This window comes from Girardinichthys multiradiatus, chromosome 7 (genome assembly GCF_021462225.1).
Source record: "Girardinichthys multiradiatus isolate DD_20200921_A chromosome 7, DD_fGirMul_XY1, whole genome shotgun sequence".
Classification (NCBI taxonomy): Eukaryota; Metazoa; Chordata; class Actinopteri; order Cyprinodontiformes; family Goodeidae; genus Girardinichthys; species Girardinichthys multiradiatus.
In genome coordinates, this window is record NC_061800.1 from 42,835,266 (window position 1) to 42,858,377 (window position 23,112).

At 43.9% G+C, this 23,112-nt stretch overlaps 1 protein-coding gene across 1 annotated transcript in view; it reads left to right on the forward strand.

The window, feature by feature from the left end:
- ttn.2 (titin, tandem duplicate 2) overlaps positions 1-23,112 on the forward strand; it is a 206,509-nt gene that overhangs the window by 158,943 nt on the left and 24,454 nt on the right. The window contains exons 208-219 of the mRNA XM_047369716.1: positions 83-17,176; positions 17,276-17,572; positions 17,702-18,289; positions 18,389-18,691; positions 18,785-19,081; positions 19,210-19,497; positions 19,595-19,894; positions 19,983-20,134; positions 20,230-20,380; positions 20,488-20,787; positions 20,897-22,663; positions 22,818-23,111. Of these exons, the coding sequence (XP_047225672.1) occupies positions 83-17,176; positions 17,276-17,572; positions 17,702-18,289; positions 18,389-18,691; positions 18,785-19,081; positions 19,210-19,497; positions 19,595-19,894; positions 19,983-20,134; positions 20,230-20,380; positions 20,488-20,787; positions 20,897-22,663; positions 22,818-23,111 (21,831 nt within the window). The remainder of the gene's footprint in view (positions 1-82; positions 17,177-17,275; positions 17,573-17,701; positions 18,290-18,388; positions 18,692-18,784; positions 19,082-19,209; positions 19,498-19,594; positions 19,895-19,982; positions 20,135-20,229; positions 20,381-20,487; positions 20,788-20,896; positions 22,664-22,817; position 23,112) is intronic.

Below are 23,112 nucleotides of genomic sequence, written 5' to 3' on the forward strand. Positions count from 1 at the left end.
TTGCAAGCAATTTTTAAACTTTAAAATACCCCCTGTTTTTACTATCTTTACAACCTCTTGTTTTTTTTAAATGTTTTTTTAGATCCACCTGGTCCCCCATCCAACCCTAGAATTACAGACACCACAAAAACTACAGCATCCTTTGCTTGGGGCCGCCCTCATTACGATGGCGGTCTTGAAATAGAAGGGTACATCGTTGAGTATAAGAAGGAGGCTCATGACGACTGGGAGACAGAGACACAGTACCCAGTTAAAATTACTGATTATATTATTGGTAAACTTCAAAAAGGAGGCAAATACCACTTTAGAGTTAGTGCTGTAAACTCAGAGGGAGTAGGCGAGCCAGCAGAGGTTGAGAAAGTAACTGAACTGATTGACCAAGAAACCATGCCAGACTTTGAGCTGGATGCAGAACTCAGGAAAACTCTGGTGGTCAGATGCCGTGCTTCAATTCGTCTATTTGTTCCCATCAAGGGCCGCCCTGTTCCAGAAGTCACCTGGAGCAAAGAAAATACCAACCTGAAAGCTCGTGCACACATTGATACAACAGAGTCCTACACTCTACTTGTTATTCCTGACTGCACTAGATATGATGCAGGAAAATACCATCTCTCTTTAGAGAATGTTGCTGGTAAGAAGACAGGATTTGTCAACGTAAAGGTTCTGGACACACCTGGCCCCCCAGTCAACCTTAAACCAAGAGAGATCACTAAAAACAGCATAACTCTCCAGTGGGAAATCCCCATAATTGATGGAGGGTCCAAGATTCATAACTACATTATTGAAAAGAAGGATGCAACAAAGAAGGCTTATACAGTGCTTAGCACCACATGGCAAAAGTGTTCTTTTAAATTTCAAGACCTTGAGGAGGGAGCTTACTACTACTTCCGTGTGTCTGCTGAAAATGACCTTGGTGTAGGTGAGCCTGCTGAAACCCCTGAACCCATAAGGGTTTCTCAGGTGCCCTCTCCACCAGATAACTTGTATGTTACTGATGTGTCCTCTGACAGTGCGAGACTTGCATGGACCAAGCCTCTTCATGATGGAGGTAGCTTGATTACTGGATATGTTATTGAGGCTCAAAGGAAAGACACTGATCAATGGGTCCACATAACCACCATCAAGGCTCTAGATTATACTGTGACAGATCTGGTTGAGGGTGCTGAATACACCTTCCGTATAATGGCCGTCAATGCATCAGGCAGAAGTGATCCTCGTGAGAGCCGGCCAGCTGTGATTAAAGAGCAAACTTCTGCTCCATCTTTTGACCTGAAAGGAGTCCACCAGAAAACCATAATTGCCAAAGTAGGGGATCGGGTTAAAGTGGAAATTCCAGTGCTGGGAAAACCCAGGCCTGTTGTTTCATGGAAGAAGGGAGACATGGTGCTAAAGGAAACACAAAGAATCAACACTGAAACCACATCAACCACAACCATCCTCAACATCAATGAGATCAAAAGAACTGATGAAGGCCAGTACTCTATGACTGGAAAGAATATGCTGGGCATATTGACAGAAACCATCACAGTGCTGGTCCATGACATTCCAGGTCCTCCTACTGGTCCTGTCAAGCTGGATGAGGTCTCATGTGATTATGTTATCATATCCTGGGAACCACCAGAGAATGATGGAGGTGTTCCTATCAATAATTATATTGTTGAGATGCGGGAGACTACAGGCACTTCATGGGTAGAGTTGGCAGCTACAGTTATTCGCACCACATTCAAAGCAGCAAGACTCAATACTGGAACCCAGTATCAGTTCCGTGTCAAGGCTCAGAACAGATATGGCATCGGACCATTTCTTCTCTCTGAACCAGTGTTAGCTGCCTATCCATTTGATGTGCCAGGCCAGCCCGGCATTCCTGTGGTCACATCTTTCAACAAGGATTCCATGACTGTTAGTTGGAATGAACCATCCTCGGATGGAGGCAGTCCTATTCTTGGCTATCATGTGGACAGAAAAGAGAAAAATAGTATTCTGTGGCAGAGGATCAGCAAAGCTCCTGTTGTTGGAAACATCTTTAAATCAACTGGCCTTGTTGATGGCATTGCATATGAACACCGTGTTATTGCCGAAAACATGGCTGGTCTCAGCAAACCTAGCAAACCCTGTGAGGCTGTGTATGCCTTGGACCCAGTTGACCCACCAGGCAGACCTGTTGCATTGAATATCACCAGACATGAGGTGACATTGTCATGGACCAAACCAGAAGGTGACGGAGGATTTTCTATTACGGGATACACAGTGGAAAGGAAAGAAATGCCTAACGGACGTTGGCTTAAAGCAAATTTCAACAACATCCTAGAAACCATGTTCACAGTTAGTGGTCTTACTGAAGACGCAACCTATGAATTCCGTGTGTTTGCTCGAAACTCAGCTGGTGCTGTTAGTGCTCCATCTCAGTCATCCGAAGCAATCACATGCAGAGATGACATTGAAGAGCCCAGGCTTGATGTTGATGCATCATATAGCAGCAATGTTGTTGTAATGGCAGGAGAACCATTTAAGCTGGAAGCCAGTGTGACTGGCAGGCCAATTCCTGCTTTAATATGGACCAAGGAAGGAAAGGAGTTGGAGGACACAGGCAAAATAGAGATAAAGACAACTGACTTTCATACAACTTTAATCAACAAAGATTCTCTAAGGAGAGATGGTGGTGCTTTCACCCTGAGTGCAAGCAATCCTGGTGGGTTTGCCAAGTTCACTTTCAATGTCAAAGTACTCGACAGACCTGGACCACCAGATTCCCTCTCAGTCACGGATGTCACTGCGGAGAAATGTGTGCTTAACTGGCTGCATCCAACACATGATGGTGGTGCCAAAATTGAATACTTTATCATTCAGAGGCATGAGACCAGTAGGTTGGCTTGGACAAATGTGGCCACAGAACTTCAAGCAAACAGGTTCAAGGTCACAAAGCTTCTTAAAGGTAACGAGTACATTTTCAGAGTCATGGCTGTCAACAAGTATGGTGTAGGTGAACCCCTGGAATCAGAACCTGTTACTTGTGTCAACCCCTATGGTCCCAGTGACCCACCAACGCAGCCTGAGGTCACAACTATCACTAAAGACTCCATGGTTGTCTGCTGGGAGCGCCCTGAACATGATGGAGGCAGTAGAATTAACACATACATAATTGAGAGAAGAGATAAGACAGGCCTACGCTGGTTGAAATGCAACAAGAGGACTGTAACTGATTTGCGATTCAAGGTCTCTGGTCTTACACTGGGTCACGAGTATGAATTTAGAGTTTTTGCTGAAAATAATGCTGGTCTAAGCCAGCCTAGCCCTTCCAGTCAATTCTACAAAGCTGTTGACACCATCTTTCAGCCTGGACCTCCAGGAAACCCAAGAGTACTGGACACCTCAAAGTCTTCCATTACAGTTGCCTGGAATAAGCCTGTGTATGATGGCGGTTCTGAAATCACTGGCTATATTGTGGAAACTTGTTTGCCTGAGGAGGATGAGTGGACAATCCATACTCCTAAAAAGGGATGGACGGCAACGTCTTTTACCATCACTAATCTGAAAGAAAACCAGGACTATAAAATCAACATCTGTGCTACAAACTCAGAAGGAGTAGGAGAGCCTGCTGCTGTTCCTGGAACCTCTAAGGCTGAAGACAGATTAATTCCTCCAGAAATTGAACTTGGAGCAGAGCTACGTAAAGTAGTTTCCATCAGGGCCTGTAGCACTCTTAGACTTTTTGTACCCATCAAGGGAAGACCTGCACCTGAAGTAAAGTGGTCAAGAGAACATGGGGAATCCCTGGACAAAGCTAACATTGAAATCACCTCATCATTCACAACTCTTCAGATGGACAATGTTGACAGGTTTGATGGAGGGAAATACTTGGTGACAGTAGAGAATGCCTCTGGAAGTAAAACAGCTTTTGTTAATGTTAGAGTACTAGATACTCCTGGACCACCTCAGAATTTGATTGTGAAGGAAGTCACTAGAGACTCAGTTTTTCTGATTTGGGATGCACCTCTCATTGACGGTGGCTCCAGAATCAGCGGCTACATTGTGGAGAAGCGTGAGTCAACCAGGAAAGCCTACTCAACTGTCTGCGCCAGCTGCCATAAATCTAGCTGGAAAGTTGGAGACCTGGAAGAAGGAAAATTGTACTTCTTCAGAATACTCGCTGAAAATGAGTTTGGCATTGGTCTCCCAGTTGAAACTCTTGAACCAATTAAGGCATCAGAAAAGCCTCTACCACCAGGCAAAGTATCTCTACTTGAAGTTACTGGAACCAGTGTCACACTAACTTGGGAAAAACCAGACCATGATGGTGGAAGCAGAATTACAGGTTATAATGTTGAGATGCAATGTAAAGGAAGTGAGAAGTGGACCCAAGTGATGGTGGTAAAAACAAATGAGGCTCAAGTAACTGGACTTACACATGGAGAGGAGTATATGTTCCGAATCTCAGCTGTCAATGAAAAGGGTGTTAGTGACCCCCGCCCTCTCAATGTGCCTGTGGTGGCTAAAGATTTAGTAATCGCACCAGCCTTCAAACTGCTTTTTAGCACATTCAGTGTGTTTGCAGGAGATGATCTTAAGATTGATGTACCATTTGTTGCCTGTCCTAGAGCTACAGCAACTTGGCTCAAGGATGGTGTCATTCTTAAAGAAACGACAAGAGTTAACACTGAGGCCACAGACAAAAACCTTCTTCTTATCATTAAGGATGCTTGCAGAGATGATGTGGGCAAATATACTTTAAAGCTAAACAACACAGCTGGAGAGGCTGCCACAGATATCAGTGTTGTTGTGCTAGATAAACCTGGTCCTCCCACTGGACCAATCAAGCTCGATGAGGTCACGGCAGACAGTGTAATCTTGTTTTGGGATGCACCAAAATATGATGGGGGTTGCTCAATCAACAATTACATTGTAGAGAAGAGAGACACCTCAACTACAAACTGGCAGATTGTGTCTGCTACAGTAGCAAGAACAACCATCAAGGCACCTCGTCTAAAGACTGGTTCTGAGTATCAATTTAGGATTGCTGCGGAAAATAGATACGGCAAGTCATCATTTCTGCTTTCTGATAGTATTATTGCTCAGTATCCATTTGAGGTGCCTAGTTCACCACGCTCTGTTGTGGTCCAGTCAGCCACAAAGGAGACTATGGCTGTTGTTTGGGAGAAACCCAGCAACGATGGTGGAAGCAAAATTATGGGTTACCACTTAGAACTAAAAGAGAGAAACAGTATTCTGTGGGTGAAACAGAACAAGCAGATAATCCCAGAGACCAGATTTAAAGTTGTTGGACTTGAAGAGGGCATTGAATATGAGTTTAGAGTGTATGCTGAGAATATTGTTGGCCTCAGCAAACCTAGTAAGGTGAGTGAAATGCAAGTGGCCAGGGATCCTTGTGACAGACCTGGAAAACCAGAGGCTGTCATTGTAACAAGAAACCAAGTGACATTGAGATGGACCAAACCTGAATTTGATGGTGGCATCAAAATCACTGGTTATGTTGTTGAGAAAAAGGAGGCAAGTGGCCGTTGGATGAAGGCCAGTTTTGCGAACGTAATTGAGACTGAATTTGTTGTCACAGGACTTACTGAGGATCAAACTTATGAGTTCCGTGTCATTGCCAAAAATGCAGCTGGTGTCTATAGCCAACCATCTGATTCTACTGGATCAATCACTGCCAAGGATGAGATTGATCCTCCAAAAATTGACTTGGAAGCTAAGTACTCCCAGGTTGTGGTCGTAAATGCTGGAGAGACATTTAAACTTGAGGCTGCTATTTACGGTAAACCTGTGCCCACTGCACACTGGCTGAAAGAGAGCAGTGAAATTGGAGAAGCAGCTCGTTTAGAAATTCATAATACTGATTTTTCAGCTTGTTTAATTGTTAAGGAAGCTATTCGCGTTGATGGAGGTCAGTACACATTGCTGGTAAAGAATGTTGGTGGAGAAAAAACTATTAATATTAATGTTAAAGTATTGGACAGACCAGGCCCACCTGAGGGCCCCATCTCCATCTATGGGGTAACCAGTGAAAAGTGTTCAATTTCTTGGAAACCTCCCTTGCAAGATGGAGGTAGTGATGTTTCCCATTACATTGTTGAGAGGAGGGAAACCAGCAGACTGGTTTGGACTGTAGTTGAACCAAAAGTTCAGACACTGAATCTGAAAATCACCAAATTTCTTCCCGGTAATGAATACATCTTCAGAGTGATCCCAGTCAACAAATATGGTATTGGAGAGCCTTTGGAATCTGAGGCAATGATTGCCAAAAATCCATTTGTCACACCAAGCCCACCAACTGAAGTAGAAGTCTCTTCAATTACTAAAGACTCTATGGTGGTTACCTGGGAGAGACCAAATAATGATGGTGGAAGTTCCATTCAGGGTTACGTCATTGAGAAACGTGATAAGGATGGTGTGAGATGGACTAGATGCAACAAGCGCAATGTGACTGAGTTGCGTTTCAGAGTGACAGGACTCATAGAAAACCATAGCTATGAATTCCGAGTAGCTGCTGAGAATGCTGCCGGAATCGGCACACCAAGCACACCAACAGTGTACTACAAAGCACTGGATCCTGTTTTCAAACCAGGCCCACCCAACAACCCCAAAGTGGTAGACACCTCTAGGTCAACTGTCTCTCTTACATGGGGTAAGCCCATATATGATGGTGGAAGTGAGATTCAGGCTTACATTGTTGAAGCATATAATGTAGCAGCCGATGAGTGGTTTATTTGCACTCCTCCCACTGGAATAACAGATACTAAATTCACCGTGAAAAAGCTTCTGGAAAAGCATGAGTACCAATTTAGAGTTTGTGGAATTAACAAAATTGGTGTTGGTGAACATGCTGATGTGCCAGGTAAAATCCTTCTTGAGGAGAAGCTTGAGGCTCCTGACCTTGAATTAGATGTTGATATGAGAAAAATGATCAACATCAGATCAGCTAGCACTCTCAGGTTGTTTGTACCTGTGAGAGGACGGCCAGCTCCTGAGCTGAAATGGGGAAAGGTTGAGGGTGAGATTAAAGAGACTGCCCAAATTGACAACACGGGAAACTATGCTTCACTTATCATTGAAAATGTTGATCGATTTGACAGTGGCAAATACACACTGACTGCAGAGAATGCCAGTGGAGTTAAGTCAGTGTTCATTAGTGTCAGAGTCCTGGACACTCCTAGTCCACCTACTAACTTAACAGTTAAAGAGATTACTAAGAACTCTGTCACTCTCTCATGGGAGCCTCCTCTTCTGGATGGTGGTTCAAAGATTAAGCAATATATAGTTGAGAAACGTGAAAGCACAAGAAAAGTTTACTCTACTATTACAACATGTAACAAGATGTCATGGAAAGTTGAACCTCTTCCAGAGGGTGGAATCTTCTTCTTTAGGGTCTTAGCTGAGAATGAATATGGTGTAGGTCTCCAAGCTAAAACTATGGAGCCAATTAAAATATCTGAGAAGCCTCAACCACCTGGTAAGGTCAGTGTTCTTGATGTCACTCGCAGTACTGTAACTCTAAGGTGGGAGAAATCTGAATATGATGGTGGTAGTAGAATCAGTCATTATGAAATTGAAATGGCTCCTAAAGACAGTGAGGCCTGGACTGTGTGTGCCAGTGTGAAAGGCCTGGAGACAGTGGTGAGCAACCTTCTCAAGGGAGGGGAATATCAGTTCAGAGTTGTTGCTGTAAATGAAAAAGGTAAAAGTGACCCAAGACAACTTGCTCATACAGTTGTAGCAAAGGACCTTATCATTGAGCCTTCTGTAAGACCCAAATCAAGTTCCTACAGTGTTCAGGTGGGAAATGACCTCAGGATAGAGGTTCCAATTGCTGGTCACCCAAAACCTACCATCACCTGGACTAAGGATGGAGTGGCACTTAAACAGACAACAAGAGTTAATGTCACTGACTCAGCACATCATACCACTCTAACCATTAAGGATGCCACCAGAGATGATGGTGGTATGTACACTATCAATATTGCCAATGTCTTGGGTTCCAAGGATGCCACTATTGAGGTTATCACCCTTGATAAACCAGGACCACCAACAGGTCCGGTCAAGATTGAGGATATTAGTGCTGAGAGTGTCACTCTTAATTGGGAACCTCCTGCATACACAGGTGGCTGTCCAATCTCCAACTATGTAGTGGAAAAGAGAGACACAACTACAACTAATTGGGTTGTTGTTTCTGCCACTGTGGCTAGAACCACATTAAAAGTTGCAAATCTGAAGACTGGTGCAGAATATCAGTTCAGAATCTATTCTGAGAACAGATATGGAAAGAGTTATGCAATTGATTCAGAGCCTGTTTTAGCACAATATCCATTCCAGGAACCTGGACCACCAGGCACACCATTTGTTTCCTCATATACTAAAGATTATATGGTGGTTGAGTGGCATAAACCCCCATCTGATGGAGGCAGTGCCATTTTGGGCTATCATTTGGAGAGGAAAGAGAAGAACAGCATCCTCTGGACCAAAATCAACAAAATGCTAATACAAGATTGTAAATTCAAGTCTACTCCCCTTGAGGAAGGCATTGAGTATGAGTACAGAGTATATGCGGAGAATATAGTTGGCATTGGAAAATGCAGCAAACTTTCGGAGGTTTACGTAGCTCGTGACCCTTGTGATCCTCCTGGCCATCCTGAGGCTGTGATTGTAACCAGGCATTCAGTAAAGCTGAGGTGGACACCCCCGCAATATGATGGTGGAAGTATTGTTACTGGGTATGTAGTAGAGAAGCGTGACCTTCCAGAGGGAAAATGGATGAAGGCTAGCTTCACAAACATTATTGAAAATGAATTTACAGTTACTGGCCTGACAGAGGACTGCAAATATGACTTCAGGGTGATTGCAAGGAATGCAGCTGGTGCTGTGAGCAAGCCTTCAGAGACCACAGGATCCATAATAGCTAAGGATGAAGTTGAGCCACCCAAGTGTGAGACTGATTCTATGTACAATCAGACTCTTGTCATTAGTGCTGGGGAGACTTTCAGCCTGGAGGCTAGTGTGGAAGGAAAGCCCATCCCAAGAGCTCAATGGTTCAAGGGGAGTGTTGAAGTTGAAAATTCAGCAAGAGCTGAACTCAAAAACACTGAATTTAAAGCATTGCTTGTAGTAAAGGATGCCATCAGAGTGGATGGTGGACAATACACTTTGGTTCTGACAAATGTTGCTGGAACTAAGACTGTCCCATTTACAGTGAAGGTTCTGGATAGACCAGGCCCATCAGAGGGACCTCTCACAGTCAGTAATGTTACTGAGGAGAAATGCTCACTGTCATGGCTACCACCAAGGCATGACGGAGGAGCTAGCATTTCTCACTACATCATTCAAAAGAGAGAAACTAGTCGTTTGGCGTGGACTGTGGTCTCCAGTGATTGTGGAGCGACAATGTTCAAGGTTACCAAACTATTGAAAGGCAATGAGTACATCTTCAGAGTCATGGCTGTCAACAAGTATGGAGTAGGTGAACCTCTGGAATCTGAGCCAATTATCATGAGAAATCCTTTTGTCACTCCTGGTTCACCTCATGAACTTGAGATCACTAACATTACCCGGGATTCAATGACAGTCTGTTGGAACCGCCCAGAGTCTACAGGAGGAAGTGACATTGTTGGTTATATTATTGAAAAGAGAGACAGAGCTGGAGTTAGGTGGACCAAATGCAATAAACGCAGAGTGACAGACTTGCGTTTTAGAGTAACTGGACTCACTGAGGACCATGAATATGAGTTCAAGGTATCTGCCGAAAATGCAGCTGGAGTGGGCCAGCCAAGTCAACCTACACCCTACCTCAAAGCCTGTGACCCTACTTTTGAACCAGGAATTCCCACCAACACCCATGTAGTTGACACAACAAAAGACTCCATCAGCTTAGCTTGGCACAGGCCTATATATGATGGTGGTTGTGAAATTCAAGGATATGCTGTTGAAATGACCAAGGCAGAAGAGGAGGAATGGACTATATGCACACCACCTACTGGAGTGAAAGATACCAAGTTTACCATCAAAAACTTGATAGAACACCAAGAATACAAAGTCCGTGTCTGTGCTATCAATAAAATTGGTGTTGGTGAGGCCGCAGAAATTCAGGGAGTTGTGATCCCTGTGGACAAAATCAATCCTCCGGAGATGATTTTAGATTCAGAGCTCCGGAAGGGAATTGTTGTTCGTGCAGGAGGCTCAATGAGAATCTGTGTTCCTTTTAAGGGTCGTCCCAGTCCTGAAGTAAGCTGGGCCAAAGAGGATGGTGAGCTGCCAAGTAAAGTACAGATTGAGACTGGTGAAGATTACACACAGCTCTCCATGGACATTTGTGATAAATATGATGCTGGAAAATATATCCTCAATGTAGAAAACAGTGCTGGCAGCAAATCAGCTTTTGTCTCTGTTAAAGTTCTGGACACTCCAGGGGCTCCATTAAATCTAAGGGTAAAAGACATAAAGAGGGAGAGTGTCACTTTGACCTGGGAACCCCCAGTTATTGATGGTGGTGCAAGAATAAAGAATTACTTAGTTGAGAAGCGTGAGTCAACCAGGAAGGTGTACTCTAATGTAGACAATAAATGTACAAAGACAAGTTATCGTATCACAGGCCTTACTGAGGGAACAATTTATTACTTTAGAGTCTTGGCAGAAAATGAATTTGGTGTTGGACAGCCTGTTGAAACAAAAGAATCTGTTAAAACATCTGAGCCACCTTTATCTGTGGGTAAAGTTAATTTGACTGAAGTCACAAAAACCACAGCCTCACTCTCCTGGGAGAAGCCAGTCCACGATGGAGGCAGCAGGATCATTGGATACTACATTGAAATGCAGCCTGTGGGCTCAGAAGAATGGGTTGTGGCTGCCACAACAAAAACTTGTGAGGGCACTGTCACAGGCCTCAGTGCAGGACATGAGTACCTTTTTAGAGTATCTGCCTTCAATGAGAAGGGTAGGAGTGACCCCAGGCCTCTGGCTGCACCGGTTACTGCTAAAGACATTACTGTTGAGCCTAGTTTCAAGATGAGATTTAATACTTACAGTTTACAACAAGGTGAGGATCTGAAAATTGAGATTTCTGTACTTGGACAACCTGTTCCAAAGGTTGAATGGAAGAAGGAGGGACAACCTCTTAAGGAAACTACCAGAATAAATGTATCCAACACACCATCATCTACAAAATTGGTAATCAAAGACGCCAATAGAGATGATGCTGGTAAATACACTGTTACAGCCTCCAGCAGCATTGGGACAGCAACAGAAGAGATTAATGTTATCATTCTTGACAAACCCGGACCTCCTACAGGCCCTGTGAAGATTGAGGAAGTGAGCTCTAATTTTGTTACACTGTCCTGGGAACCACCAGAATATACTGGAGGCTGTCAGATCAACAACTACATTGTAGAGAAGAGAGACACCACCACTACAATGTGGCAGATTGTGTCTGCTACTATTGCCAGGACAACCATCAAAGTCACCAATTTGAAGACTGGCACTGAATATCAATTTAGAGTGTCAGCTGAGAATAGATATGGGAAGAGTTCAGCTATTCTCTCACCTGCTGTTGTTGCTAAGTATCCATTCAGTGAGCCTGCTGCCCCAGGAATACCAGTTATTACATTTGCAACCAAGGATAGCATGGTTGTTGAATGGAAACCTCCCACTAACAATGGGGGTAGTCCAATTCTAGGGTATCACCTGGAGAGAAAGGAGAAGAACAGCATTTTGTGGGCTAAACTAAACAAGCTTCTAATTCCAGAAACACGTTTCAAAACTACAGAATTGGAAGAGGGTATAGAGTATGAATTTAGAGTTTATGCTGAGAACATTGCTGGTCTAAGCCTGGCTAGCAAGGTCTCTGAGAGCACAGTAGCCAGGGACCCATGTGACCCACCAGGCACTCCTGAGGCTATTGAAATCACCAGAAACCATGTCACACTTAGGTGGACCAGGCCCCAGTATGATGGAGGCAGTGCAATCACTGGGTATTTGATCGAGAGGAGGAAGCACCCAGATACTCGCTGGATGAAGGCAAGCTTCACCAACATCATTGATACCCAATACACTCTCACTGGTCTTACTGAGGATTGTGTTTATGAGTTCAGAGTCATTGCCAGGAATGCTGCTGGTATTTCTAGTTGCCCATCTGAAAGTACCGGAGAAATAACAGCTAAAGATGAAATTGAGGCTCCAGATGCCACCATGGATTCGAAATTTAAGGATCTGACAATTGTTCATGCTGGTGAGACGTTCATCATTGATGCCGACTACACTGGTAAGCCTCTGCCTGAGGTCACATGGTTAAAGGATGGAAAGGAAATTGACAAGGCAACTCCAAGAATGGAAATCAAGACCACACTTACCCACACTATCCTGACAGTTAAAGACTGCGTAAGAGTTGACGGTGGCCACTTTGTTCTGAAACTTGTTAATGTGGGTGGAGTCAAAATGATCCCAATTAACGTTAAAGTTTTGGATAGACCTGGTCCCCCAGATGGACCCTTGGAAATCAAAGGAGTGACAGCTGAAAAATGTTATCTGCACTGGAACCATCCCTCACATGATGGTGGAGCTAGCATCTCTCATTATATTATTGAAAAGAGAGAAACCAGTCGTTTGTCATGGACCATAGTTGAGCCGAAGATCCAGGCGATAAGTTACAAAATTACAAAGCTGCTACCTGGAAATGAATATATCTTCAGAGTTACTGCTGTGAACAAATACGGAGTTGGAGAACCTTTAGAATCTGAGCCTGTTGTTGCTCGTAATCCATTCACCAATCCCAGCGCACCCTCTACTCCTGAAGCCGGTGCTATTACTAGGGATTCCATAGTGCTTACTTGGGAGAGGCCAGAGAATAATGGAGGAGCTGAGATTGAAGGATATGTACTTGAAAAACGAAATAAGGATGGCATCAGATGGGCCAAGTGCAACAAGAAGAGACTAACAGACTTGAGATTTAGGTGCACTGGTCTCACAGAGGGCCACTCCTATGAATTCAGGGTCTCAGCTGAAAATGCTGCTGGTGTTGGAAAACCTAGCACACCAACACAGTATATTAAGGCATGTGATGCCATTTATCCACCAGGACCTCCAAATAACCCCAAGGTCACTGACCATTCCAGCACTACAGTCTCCCTTACCTGGTCTAGACCTATCTATGACGGTGGAGCACAAATTACTGGATATGTTGTTGAAATGAAGGAGGCATTAGATGATGAATGGATTGTTTGCACACCTCATACTGGTGTCCAAGACACTCGCTACACAGTAAAAAAATTAAAAGAAAATGCAGAATACAATTTCCGCATATGTGCCGTAAACTGTGAGGGAGTAGGGGATCATGTGGACCTGCCAGGGTCTGTGACTGCTGCAGAGAAGGTGCAGGCTCCTGAAATTGAACTAGATGCTGACCTGAGAAAGATGGTCAATGTTCGAGCCACTGCAACGCTGCGTCTTTTTGTGACTATCAGAGGAATGCCTGAACCCGAGGTCAAATGGTCAAAGGCTGATGGCACACTAAAAGAGCGTGCTCAGATTGAAGTCACAGGCTCTTACACAATGCTTGTGATTGAAAATGTTGACAGATTTGACACTGGCAAATATGTACTGACCCTTGAAAACCTTAGTGGCTCCAAATCAGCTTTTATCAATGTAAGAGTTCTGGATTCCCCCAGTGCCCCAACCAATCTGCAGGTTAAGGATGTAAAGAGACATTCTGTCTCTCTTTCTTGGGAGCCTCCACTAATTGATGGTGGAGCAAAGATATCACACTATATTGTAGAGAAAAGAGAGCAGAAGAGAATGGCTTTTACAAGTGTTAGCACCAACTGTGTAAGGAACTCTTTCATTGTTTCTGACCTGCAAGAGGGAGGTAGATACTTTTTCCGCGTGTTGGCTGTGAATGAGCTAGGAGTAGGTCTGCCTGCTTTCACAGATCAAGTCAAGATATCTGAGACTCCTTTGCCTCCTGGTAAGATTGTTGTGCTTGACGTGACTCGACATACTGTCACCCTTTCCTGGGAAAAACCTGATCATGATGGAGGCAGCAAAATCACAAGCTATATTGTGGAGATGCAGCCCAAAGGAGATGAAAAATGGACAGTGTGCAGTGAAGCTAAAGCACTAGAAGCTACTATTGATGGACTCATTGCTGGTGAGGAATATTCCTTCAGAGTGACCGCTATGAATGATAAGGGTAGGAGTGATCCCAAACCTTTGGCTGTCCCTGTGGTAGTAAAAGACATCACAATGGAGCCCACAATCAACTTGCTGTTCCATACATACAGTGTAAAAGCAGGAGATGACTTGAAAATTGATGTTCCTTTGAAAGGCAGACCTCAGCCTGAGGTGTCATGGAAGAAGGATGGCCATGTGCTAAAGCAGACTACTAGGGTAAATGTTCTAAATTCAAAGACCTCATCCAAGATCATCATCAAAGATGCCACCAGAGATGATGTTGGAAAATATGAGATTACTTTGACTAATTCAATTGGAACAAAGACAGCTGAAATTACTGTAATAATTCTGGATAAACCTGGCCCACCTAGCAACATTAGGGTGGATGAGGTTAGTGCTGACTTTATCAATCTGTCCTGGGATGCTCCAACCTATGATGGTGGGTGCCAGATTAACAACTATGTTGTGGAGAAGCGAGACACTACCTCTACCTCATGGCAAATTGTCTCAGCTACAGTAGCCAGGGCATCCATAAAGGTTTCCCGTCTCACTCAGGGCACAGAGTACCAGTTCCGCATTGCAGCTGAGAACCGCTATGGAAAGAGTCCTGCAATTGATTCTGCTGCTGTTGTTGCACAATATCCATTTGAGCCTCCTGGCCCTCCAACCAATCTTCATGTCGATCATGCCACCAAGACTGGCATGCTTGTAGTATGGGGCAGACCTGCCACTGATGGTGGAAGTCCTGTCATTGGTTATCACATCGAATGCAAAGACCAAAGCAGTATTTTGTGGACCAAAGTCAGTAGAGGTCTGCTGACTGAAAACCAGTTTAAGATGACTGGGATTGAGGAAGGCCTGTTGTATCAGTATAGAGTCTATGCTGAGAATATTGCTGGTATTGGTCCATGCACTAAACCTAGTGAACCAGTTGCAGCTAGGGACCCGTGTGAATCTCCACGTAACCTTAAAGTCACAAATATTACAAGAAACTCTGTTTCTCTTTTCTGGGATGCACCTGAATATGATGGTGGAGTGAAAATTGTTGGATACATAGTAGAGCGCAAAGAGCTCCCCAGTGGTCGTTGGCTAAAATGCAACTTCAATAATCTACAGGAGACTTACTTTGATGTCACGGGCCTTAAAGAAGATTCACAGTATGACTTCCATGTTATTGCAAAGAATTCTGCAGAGATGTTAAGTGCACCCTCAGAATGCACTGGTCCTGTCACCATCAAAGATGATGTAGACCCTCCAACCATAATCTTAGAAGATAAATTCAGACAGTTAATTGTCATTAAGGCTGGAGAGATAATTAGAATTGATGCTGAAATGACAGGGCGTCCAATCCCATTGGTCTCATGGTTTAAGGATGGAAAAGATATTCAGGGTAAGGCTAGGTGTGAAATCACCTCCACCAACTTTACAACCACTCTGATTGTCAGAGATGCCATCAGGAGGGACTCTGGACAATATGTTTTGACTTTACACAATGTAGCTGGAACCAGGTCTGTAGCTATCAACTGTAAGGTTCTGGATAAGCCTGGACCAGCTTCAGGACCTTTGGCAGTATCTGGTCTTACAGCGGAGAAATGCACTATTACATGGGGCCCACCTCAAGAAAATGGTGGAGCTGAAATCATGCACTATATTGTGGAGAAACGTGAGACGAGCCGCCTTGCTTGGACCCTTGTTTATGGTGACATGAAGGCAACTACCTGCAAAGTTACTAAGTTGCTGAAAGGAAATGAGTATATTTTTAGGGTCAGGGGAGTTAACAAATATGGAGATGGTGAGGCTCTGGAGAGTGAGGCAGTAAAAGCTTTGGATCCATTCACTGTACCTGCAGCCCCCACTAATGTCCAGGTCACTTCAGTCACTAGTGAGGCCATGACAATCTGTTGGGAAAGACCAGTTTCTGATGGTGGCAGCAGTATCGCTGGGTATGTAATTGAAAAACGAGAGAAGACTGGCCTCCGCTGGTGCCGTGTCAACAAGAAACCTGTTTACGACCTCAGAGTAAAGGCCTCTAACCTTCGTGAGGGAAGTGAATATGAGTACAGGGTGTTTGCAGAGAATGCCGCTGGACTTAGTGCTCCAAGCACCCCCTGCCCACTCACTAAGGCTGAAGACCCACAGTTCCTGCCTTCACCTCCTGCTAAGCCCAAGATCATTGACTCAACAAAGACCACGGTTACACTAGCATGGAATAAGCCACTGTTTGATGGTGGAGCACCTGTGACTGGTTACAGAGTAGAATACAGAAATTCACTAGATGATGAATGGTTTATTGGAGTCCAGAACACCAAAAATACAGAGTTTACAGTTGTGGGACTGACTCCTGGTGCTGAATATGTGTTTGTTGTCAGATCCATTAACAAAATTGGAGCAAGTGAGCCTAGTCCTGAGTCAGACAAACAGATTGCTAAAGAAAGAGAAGAGGAGCCAGTCTTTGAAATAAGCAACGACATGAGGAAGACTCTTGTTGTGAAAGATGGAAGCTCATTTACAATGACGGTACCCTTCAGGGGCAAGCCTATTCCCACTGTTAGTTGGACAAAGTCTGACATTGACCTGAGAGTACGAGCTGTCATTGACACTACAGACACCTTCACCTCAATCACCTTAGAGAAAGCAACACGCAATGACTCTGGAAAATACACTGTCACCTTGTCCAGCATTGCTGGAACCTCCTCACTGTCACTCAGCGTTAGGGTTCTTGACTCACCTGGACCTCCTGTATATGTGGAAGTCAAGGAAGTGACTAAGTCTTCTGCTACTGTGACTTGGGATACTCCAGAGAATGAGGGAGGAGGACCAGTCAAGAATTATCTTGTTGATTTCCGAGAGGCAAGCAAAAAAGGTTGGACTAGGTTGACTGACACATGCCACAGGCTGACGTACAAGGTGTCAAACCTAAAGGAAGGAGAAGTTTACTATTTTAGAGTGACAGGCGAGAATGATTATGGTGCTGGCGTTTCTGCTGAGACCAAAGAAGGAACCAAGATCACAGGTATTAATATTTCTGTTTGTATATTTATAGTTTTGTATAGTTACACAGAAAAATTTTTAGAGATTTTTCAATGAAACATATTATTGCCTGTTTTTCCAGAAAAACCTAGCCCACCACCAAAGCTTGGAGTAACTGATGTCACTAAGGAGAGCGTGTCATTAGGGTGGGCTAAACCTGAACACGATGGAGGCAGCAGAATTACTGGATACCTGGTTGAAGCACTGGAGAAGGGTCAGGAGAAGTGGGTTAAATGTGGTCTAACCAAGTTTACCCACTTTACAGTGTCTGGCCTAAGGGAGAAATCAGAATATTTCTTCAGAGTCAAAGCTGAGAACCATGCTGGATTTAGTGATGCTAATGAAATGTTCACCCCTGTCATGGTCAAAGACCAGCTTGGTAAGTTACAAATTATAAAAACATTCAAAATCACTTTTGCGACAAATTATTTTGTGTAACTAGTTTGCTAAAGAGAATCTGGTCGAAAATCAAAAAGCAATAAAACGTATAAACTGTGTGTTTTTCTAGAATCTCCCGAAGTCAACATGAAGGACTTCCCCCACAACACAGTGTACATCAGAGCTCGCTCCACTCTCAAGTGTGAAATTCCTCTGATTGGCCGACCCCTGCCCAAAGTCACTCTTTCCAAGGATAATGTAGTGCTCAAGTCAACAATGAGGTTCAACTCTGAAGTCACTCCTGATGGTATTAAAATCACTTTGCGTGAAAGTGTTGCTGGAGACTCGGGACGTTATGATATCACTGCCTCCAACTCCAGTGGTACCACCAAGTCCTTTGTCAATATTGTGGTTCAGGATCGCCCAAGTGCCCCACTTGGACCTGTAGAGCTGTTTGATGTCACAGAAGACAGTGTAAACCTCAGGTGGCTTCCACCAGCTTATGAAGGCGGTAGCCCCATCACCAACTACGTCATCCAGAAAAGAGAAACAACTACAGCCAACTGGATTGACATCTCTTCTGCTGTGGCCCGATGCACCATAAAGATTATGAAACTTACTACTGGGCTGGAGTACCAGTTCAGAATCAGGGCTGAAAACAAATATGGAATTAGTGAACATATTGACTCTCCTCCGGTTACAGTCAATCTTCCATACAGTAAGGGTTTTTTATTTTTATTTTCAAATGTAAGGCTTTTATGCTCAGTTTTGACAATGAACATGCAAAAAACTTTTAACTCTGCTTATTATCTACTAGCTATTCCGGATGCCCCATCAGCTCCAGAAATTACTGCTGTAACCAGGGAGACAATCGCATTAGCCTGGAAGGAGCCGAAGTCAGATGGAGGCAGCCATGTGTTTGGCTACCATCTCCAGATAAAAGACAGGAACAGCATCCTGTGGCAGACAGTCAACAAAACCGTGATCCGTGCTACACACTATAAGGTCACCAACATTAATGCTGGACTCATTTATGAGTTTAAGGTCGCAGCAGAGAATGCTGCTGGCCTTGGTGCTTTCAGCAAGACTTCAGATGCTGTGCTGGCAATAGATGCCTGTGGTGAGTACTAAGTGAGACATTTTGAAAGATTAACAAAATCAAATTCTGTTAAAAAATCTATTTATCTTCCATCTTCCCTGTTTGCTTCTGTAGAGCCACCTATCAACCTAAGAATCAGTGACATCACCAAAAATTCTATCAGCCTTGCCTGGGAGAAGCCCAATTATGATGGTGGATCCCCTATTACTGGTTACTTGATTGAGAAGAGAGAAGGCGTTGTTCCTAAGTGGTCCAAAGCTAACCTCACCAATGTCACAGACACACATTTCACTGTGACTGGTCTTACCCAGAATGAAACATACGAGTTCAGGGTCATGGCTAAGAATGCGGTTGGTTCGGTCAGCAACCCATCTATGGCAGCTGGTCCAGCCACCTGTGTGGACACCTATGGTAGTAATTCTTTTTGGTCTAGGATTTGCTTAGTATTCTTTCAGTTAAATATGTTTTTTTATGACTTGACATTGTGCTTTTATGTGTATACATCAGTATTTCAACTAACTTGATATTGTATCCCTCAGGTGCCCCAGAGATTGAAATTCCACAGGAGTACCTTAATGAGGTCAAATACAAGGCTGGCTCAGATGTGGAACTCAAATTTAATATCACAGCCAAACCTGCCCCTACAATTGAGTGGTTTAAGGATGGCAGAGAGCTAAAACCTTCTGCTCAGCTCTCTTTCAAACACACATTTGAGTCCACCACTATATTCTTAAAGGAAACCACTCGTTTGAACTCAGGGACTTATGAGGTCAAGGTGAAGAACTCCCTAGGATCTGCATATGCCATTGTCAGGCTGCTTATTCAAGGTATTCAAATAATAATTTCAAATATTATGACAGCAATTTGGCATCGAAAGAAATGACTTGTACCTCATTTGAAAAAAATTTTTTTTTCCTTTATCAGACAAGCCAGGACCTCCTGCTGAAGAAATTCAGTTTAAGAAGGTGACAGCTGAGAACATCACCATCATGTGGTCTCCACCTGCCGATGAGGGTGGTGCCATGGTAACTCATTACATTGTAGAGAAGAGAGAGACCAGCAGAGTCATGTGGTCTATTGTGTCTGAGAAACTCGTAGACTGCATCGTTAATGTACCCAGACTCATCCAGGGTAACGAGTACATCTTTAGAATCCGTGGAGTCAACAAATATGGCATTGGAGAACCACTGGAGTCAGAGCCCATTATTGCAAAGAACCCATTCGGTAACAAAAAATAACATGGTGTTAATATTTACCATAGTAGAATAGACAAAACAGATCTATCTGAGCTATATATTTCCATTTTTTACAGTTCCTCCCAGTGAACCATCCAGGCCTATGGTTACTATGATCACCAAATCAACAATGACAGTGATCTGGGAAAGACCTGCACTAGACGGGGGCAGTGATATTGATGGTTACTACCTTGAGAAAAGGGAGAAGAAGAGTCTTCAGTGGTTCAAGGTTGGTTTATAGATTAATATTTAATTATTTTATGCTTATAGGAAGCCAAACAATTATCACGTGTAAGCATAACAATATCCATTGTCATTGTCTAGGTGGTGAAGGGAACAATCAGAGACACCAGACAGAAAGTCAGCAACTTGACTGAGAACAATGAGTACCAATTCAGAGTTTGTGCTGTAAACAAGGCTGGTGCAGGAAACTACTCTGAGGCCTCTGACCTTTACAAGGCTTATGACCCAATTGGTATGCCAGAACCTTTCACTTAACTTCAGAGTGTTTAGCATTTCTACCCTAAGATGGGTTTTTATGACCAGCAACGAAGAATATTTAACTTATTTTTCCCTCTCCAGATCTTCCTGGTGAACCCTCAAAGCTGCGTGTGGTTGACTCCACAAAGACCTCCATCACTCTGGGCTGGGAGAAGCCGGTCTATGATGGTGGCAGTGAAATCACACACTACTTACTGGAACAGATGAATGCAGGAGAGAAAGAATGGGTTATCACCAACCCACAAGTTAAAGCTTGCGAGTATGTGGTGTCGCACCTGAAACCTGGCACTTACTACTTTTTCAGAGTGTCTGCTGTGAACTCCAAGGGTAAAGGAGAGGATATCAAGATGTACCAGCCTGTGCAAGCCAAAGACATATTAGGTTAATCAAGAAAAACGATATAGAAACCTGAACACTTTAAATGTTTTTTTTCTGGTGGTTTATCATTTATTTTATTAATATTTTTTATGTTTGTTTTTCTGTTTAACAGAGGAGGCTGATTTGGACTTAGATGTTTCTATGACAACTCAATACACAGCCAAATCCGGCCGTGATGTTGAAGTGTTTATCCCATTAAAGGGACGCCCAGCCCCCAATGTGACCTGGCGACGTGGCGATCGTAACATGGCTGGTGATAACCGCTACACTGTCAGCAGCACTGAGAGATCCACCACACTCCTCATTCCAAAGGTCACTCGTGATGACTGTGGAAAGTATGTGCTAGAGATAGAGAATGGTGTAGGTGAACCCAAGATAATCACGGTTTCCCTCAGGGTTCTAGATAGTCCATCTTCTTGCCAGAAACTAATAATCAAGAATGTAACAAGAGGAAAACTAACCCTCAGCTGGGAGGCTCCTCTTGTCGATGGTGGCTCTCCCGTCACAAATTACATTGTTGAGAAGAAAGCCTCTACCATGAAGGCCTACCAGGTGATCAGTGCAGAGTGCCTCAACACGTCTTACAAGGTTACAGACTTAGAAGAGGATGTTGCTTACTTTTTCCGTGTGTCAGCTGAAAATGAGTTTGGTGTGGGTGACCCTTGTGAATCCACTGAAGCTGTCAGAGCAACAGAGACTCCTGGAGCTGTTAAAAACCTGATAATGTTGGACTCTACAAAGACGTCTGTTGTTCTGCAGTGGACCCGGCCTGACCATGATGGAGGCAGCCACATCACAGAATACATTGTTGAAAAGAGAAGCCAGGATGAAGTCAACTGGAGTTTAGGTGCCACATGCAAACGCTGCACCTGTGAGGTTACTGGACTCTGGGAGAATGCTATTATGGATTTCAGAGTGTTTGCCAAAAACGAGAAAGGAAGAAGTGATTTCTCTCAGATTGGTCCAGTCACAGTGATGGACTTTCTTATTCCTCCTGAAGCCAATCTCAGTGATTATCCAAACGGAGAGCTGGCTGTTCGTATTGGTCAAAACATCCACATAGAGCTGCCGTTTAAGGGAAAACCAAGACCTGCAATCAGCTGGCTAAAGGATAACCTACCACTAAAGGAGAGTGACAAGATTCGCTTTAGAACCACTGACAACAAGACTGCAGTCACAGTCAGAGGGGCCAAGAAGGAGAATGCTGGCCAGTACACTTTAGTTCTCGACAACAGAATGGTCAAAAACTACTTTGACATCAATGTGATTACTCTGGGATCCCCCTCGGCTCCTGTTGGTCCCATTCGCTTTGATGAGATAAAGGCTCAGAGCATCATTATTTCCTGGGATGAGCCAAAGGAGGATGGAGGTGGAGAGATTACATGCTACAGTGTGGAGAAACGTGAAACCTCCCAAGCCAACTGGAAAATGGTCTGCTCAAGTGTTGTTAGGACCACCTTTAAGATCCCCAACTTGGTCAAGGGAACTCAGTACCAGTTCAGAGTCCGTGCCGAGAACAAGTATGGAGTCAGTGAACCACTCTGCTCCTCAGATGTCATTGCTCAGCACCAGTATAAACCTCCAGGTCCACCAGGGAAGCCAGTTGCCTTCAACGTCACCAGTGATGGTATGACCATCAAGTGGGATGCCCCAGGCTTTGATGGAGGTTCTCCTATCTTAGGTTATCATGTTGAAAAAAAGGACAGGAACAGCCTGTTGTGGCAGAAGGTGAATTCCACTATCATTTCCAATAAAGAGTACAGGATTATTGGTCTCATGGAAGGTCTGGAATACTCGTTTAGAGTATATGCTGAGAACAATGCCGGACTCAGCCCTGTCAGTGAGCAGAGCAAACATGCTCTTGCCATATCCCCTGTTGGTAAGTTTAATTTACATAGCTACATCATAAACATATTAGGCACTGAAACTGTGAATGCAACTCTAACAGAAAGACATAATTTGTTGAATTACCAACATTAATTAAAATTATTAAAAAAATTATAGATTAATGGGCTCGTTTTCACCTTTTCCAGACCCGCCTGGCAGCCCTGTCTGCATTGATACAACCAGAGATTCCATCACCCTGCAATGGGACGTTCCCAAGAGAGACGGTGGCAGCAAAATTGTGGCATACAATGTAGAAAGGCGCCAAGGCAGAGGAAGGTGGCTACGCTGCAACTTTATTGATATAAGTGAGACCCAGTTCACTGTGACCGGTCTGCCTCCTGGAGAAAGATTTGAGTTCAGAGTAATTGCAAGGAATGCTGTCGGCACAGTCAGTCCACCATCTAACTCCTCTGGATACATTATGACCAAGGATGAGAGCAG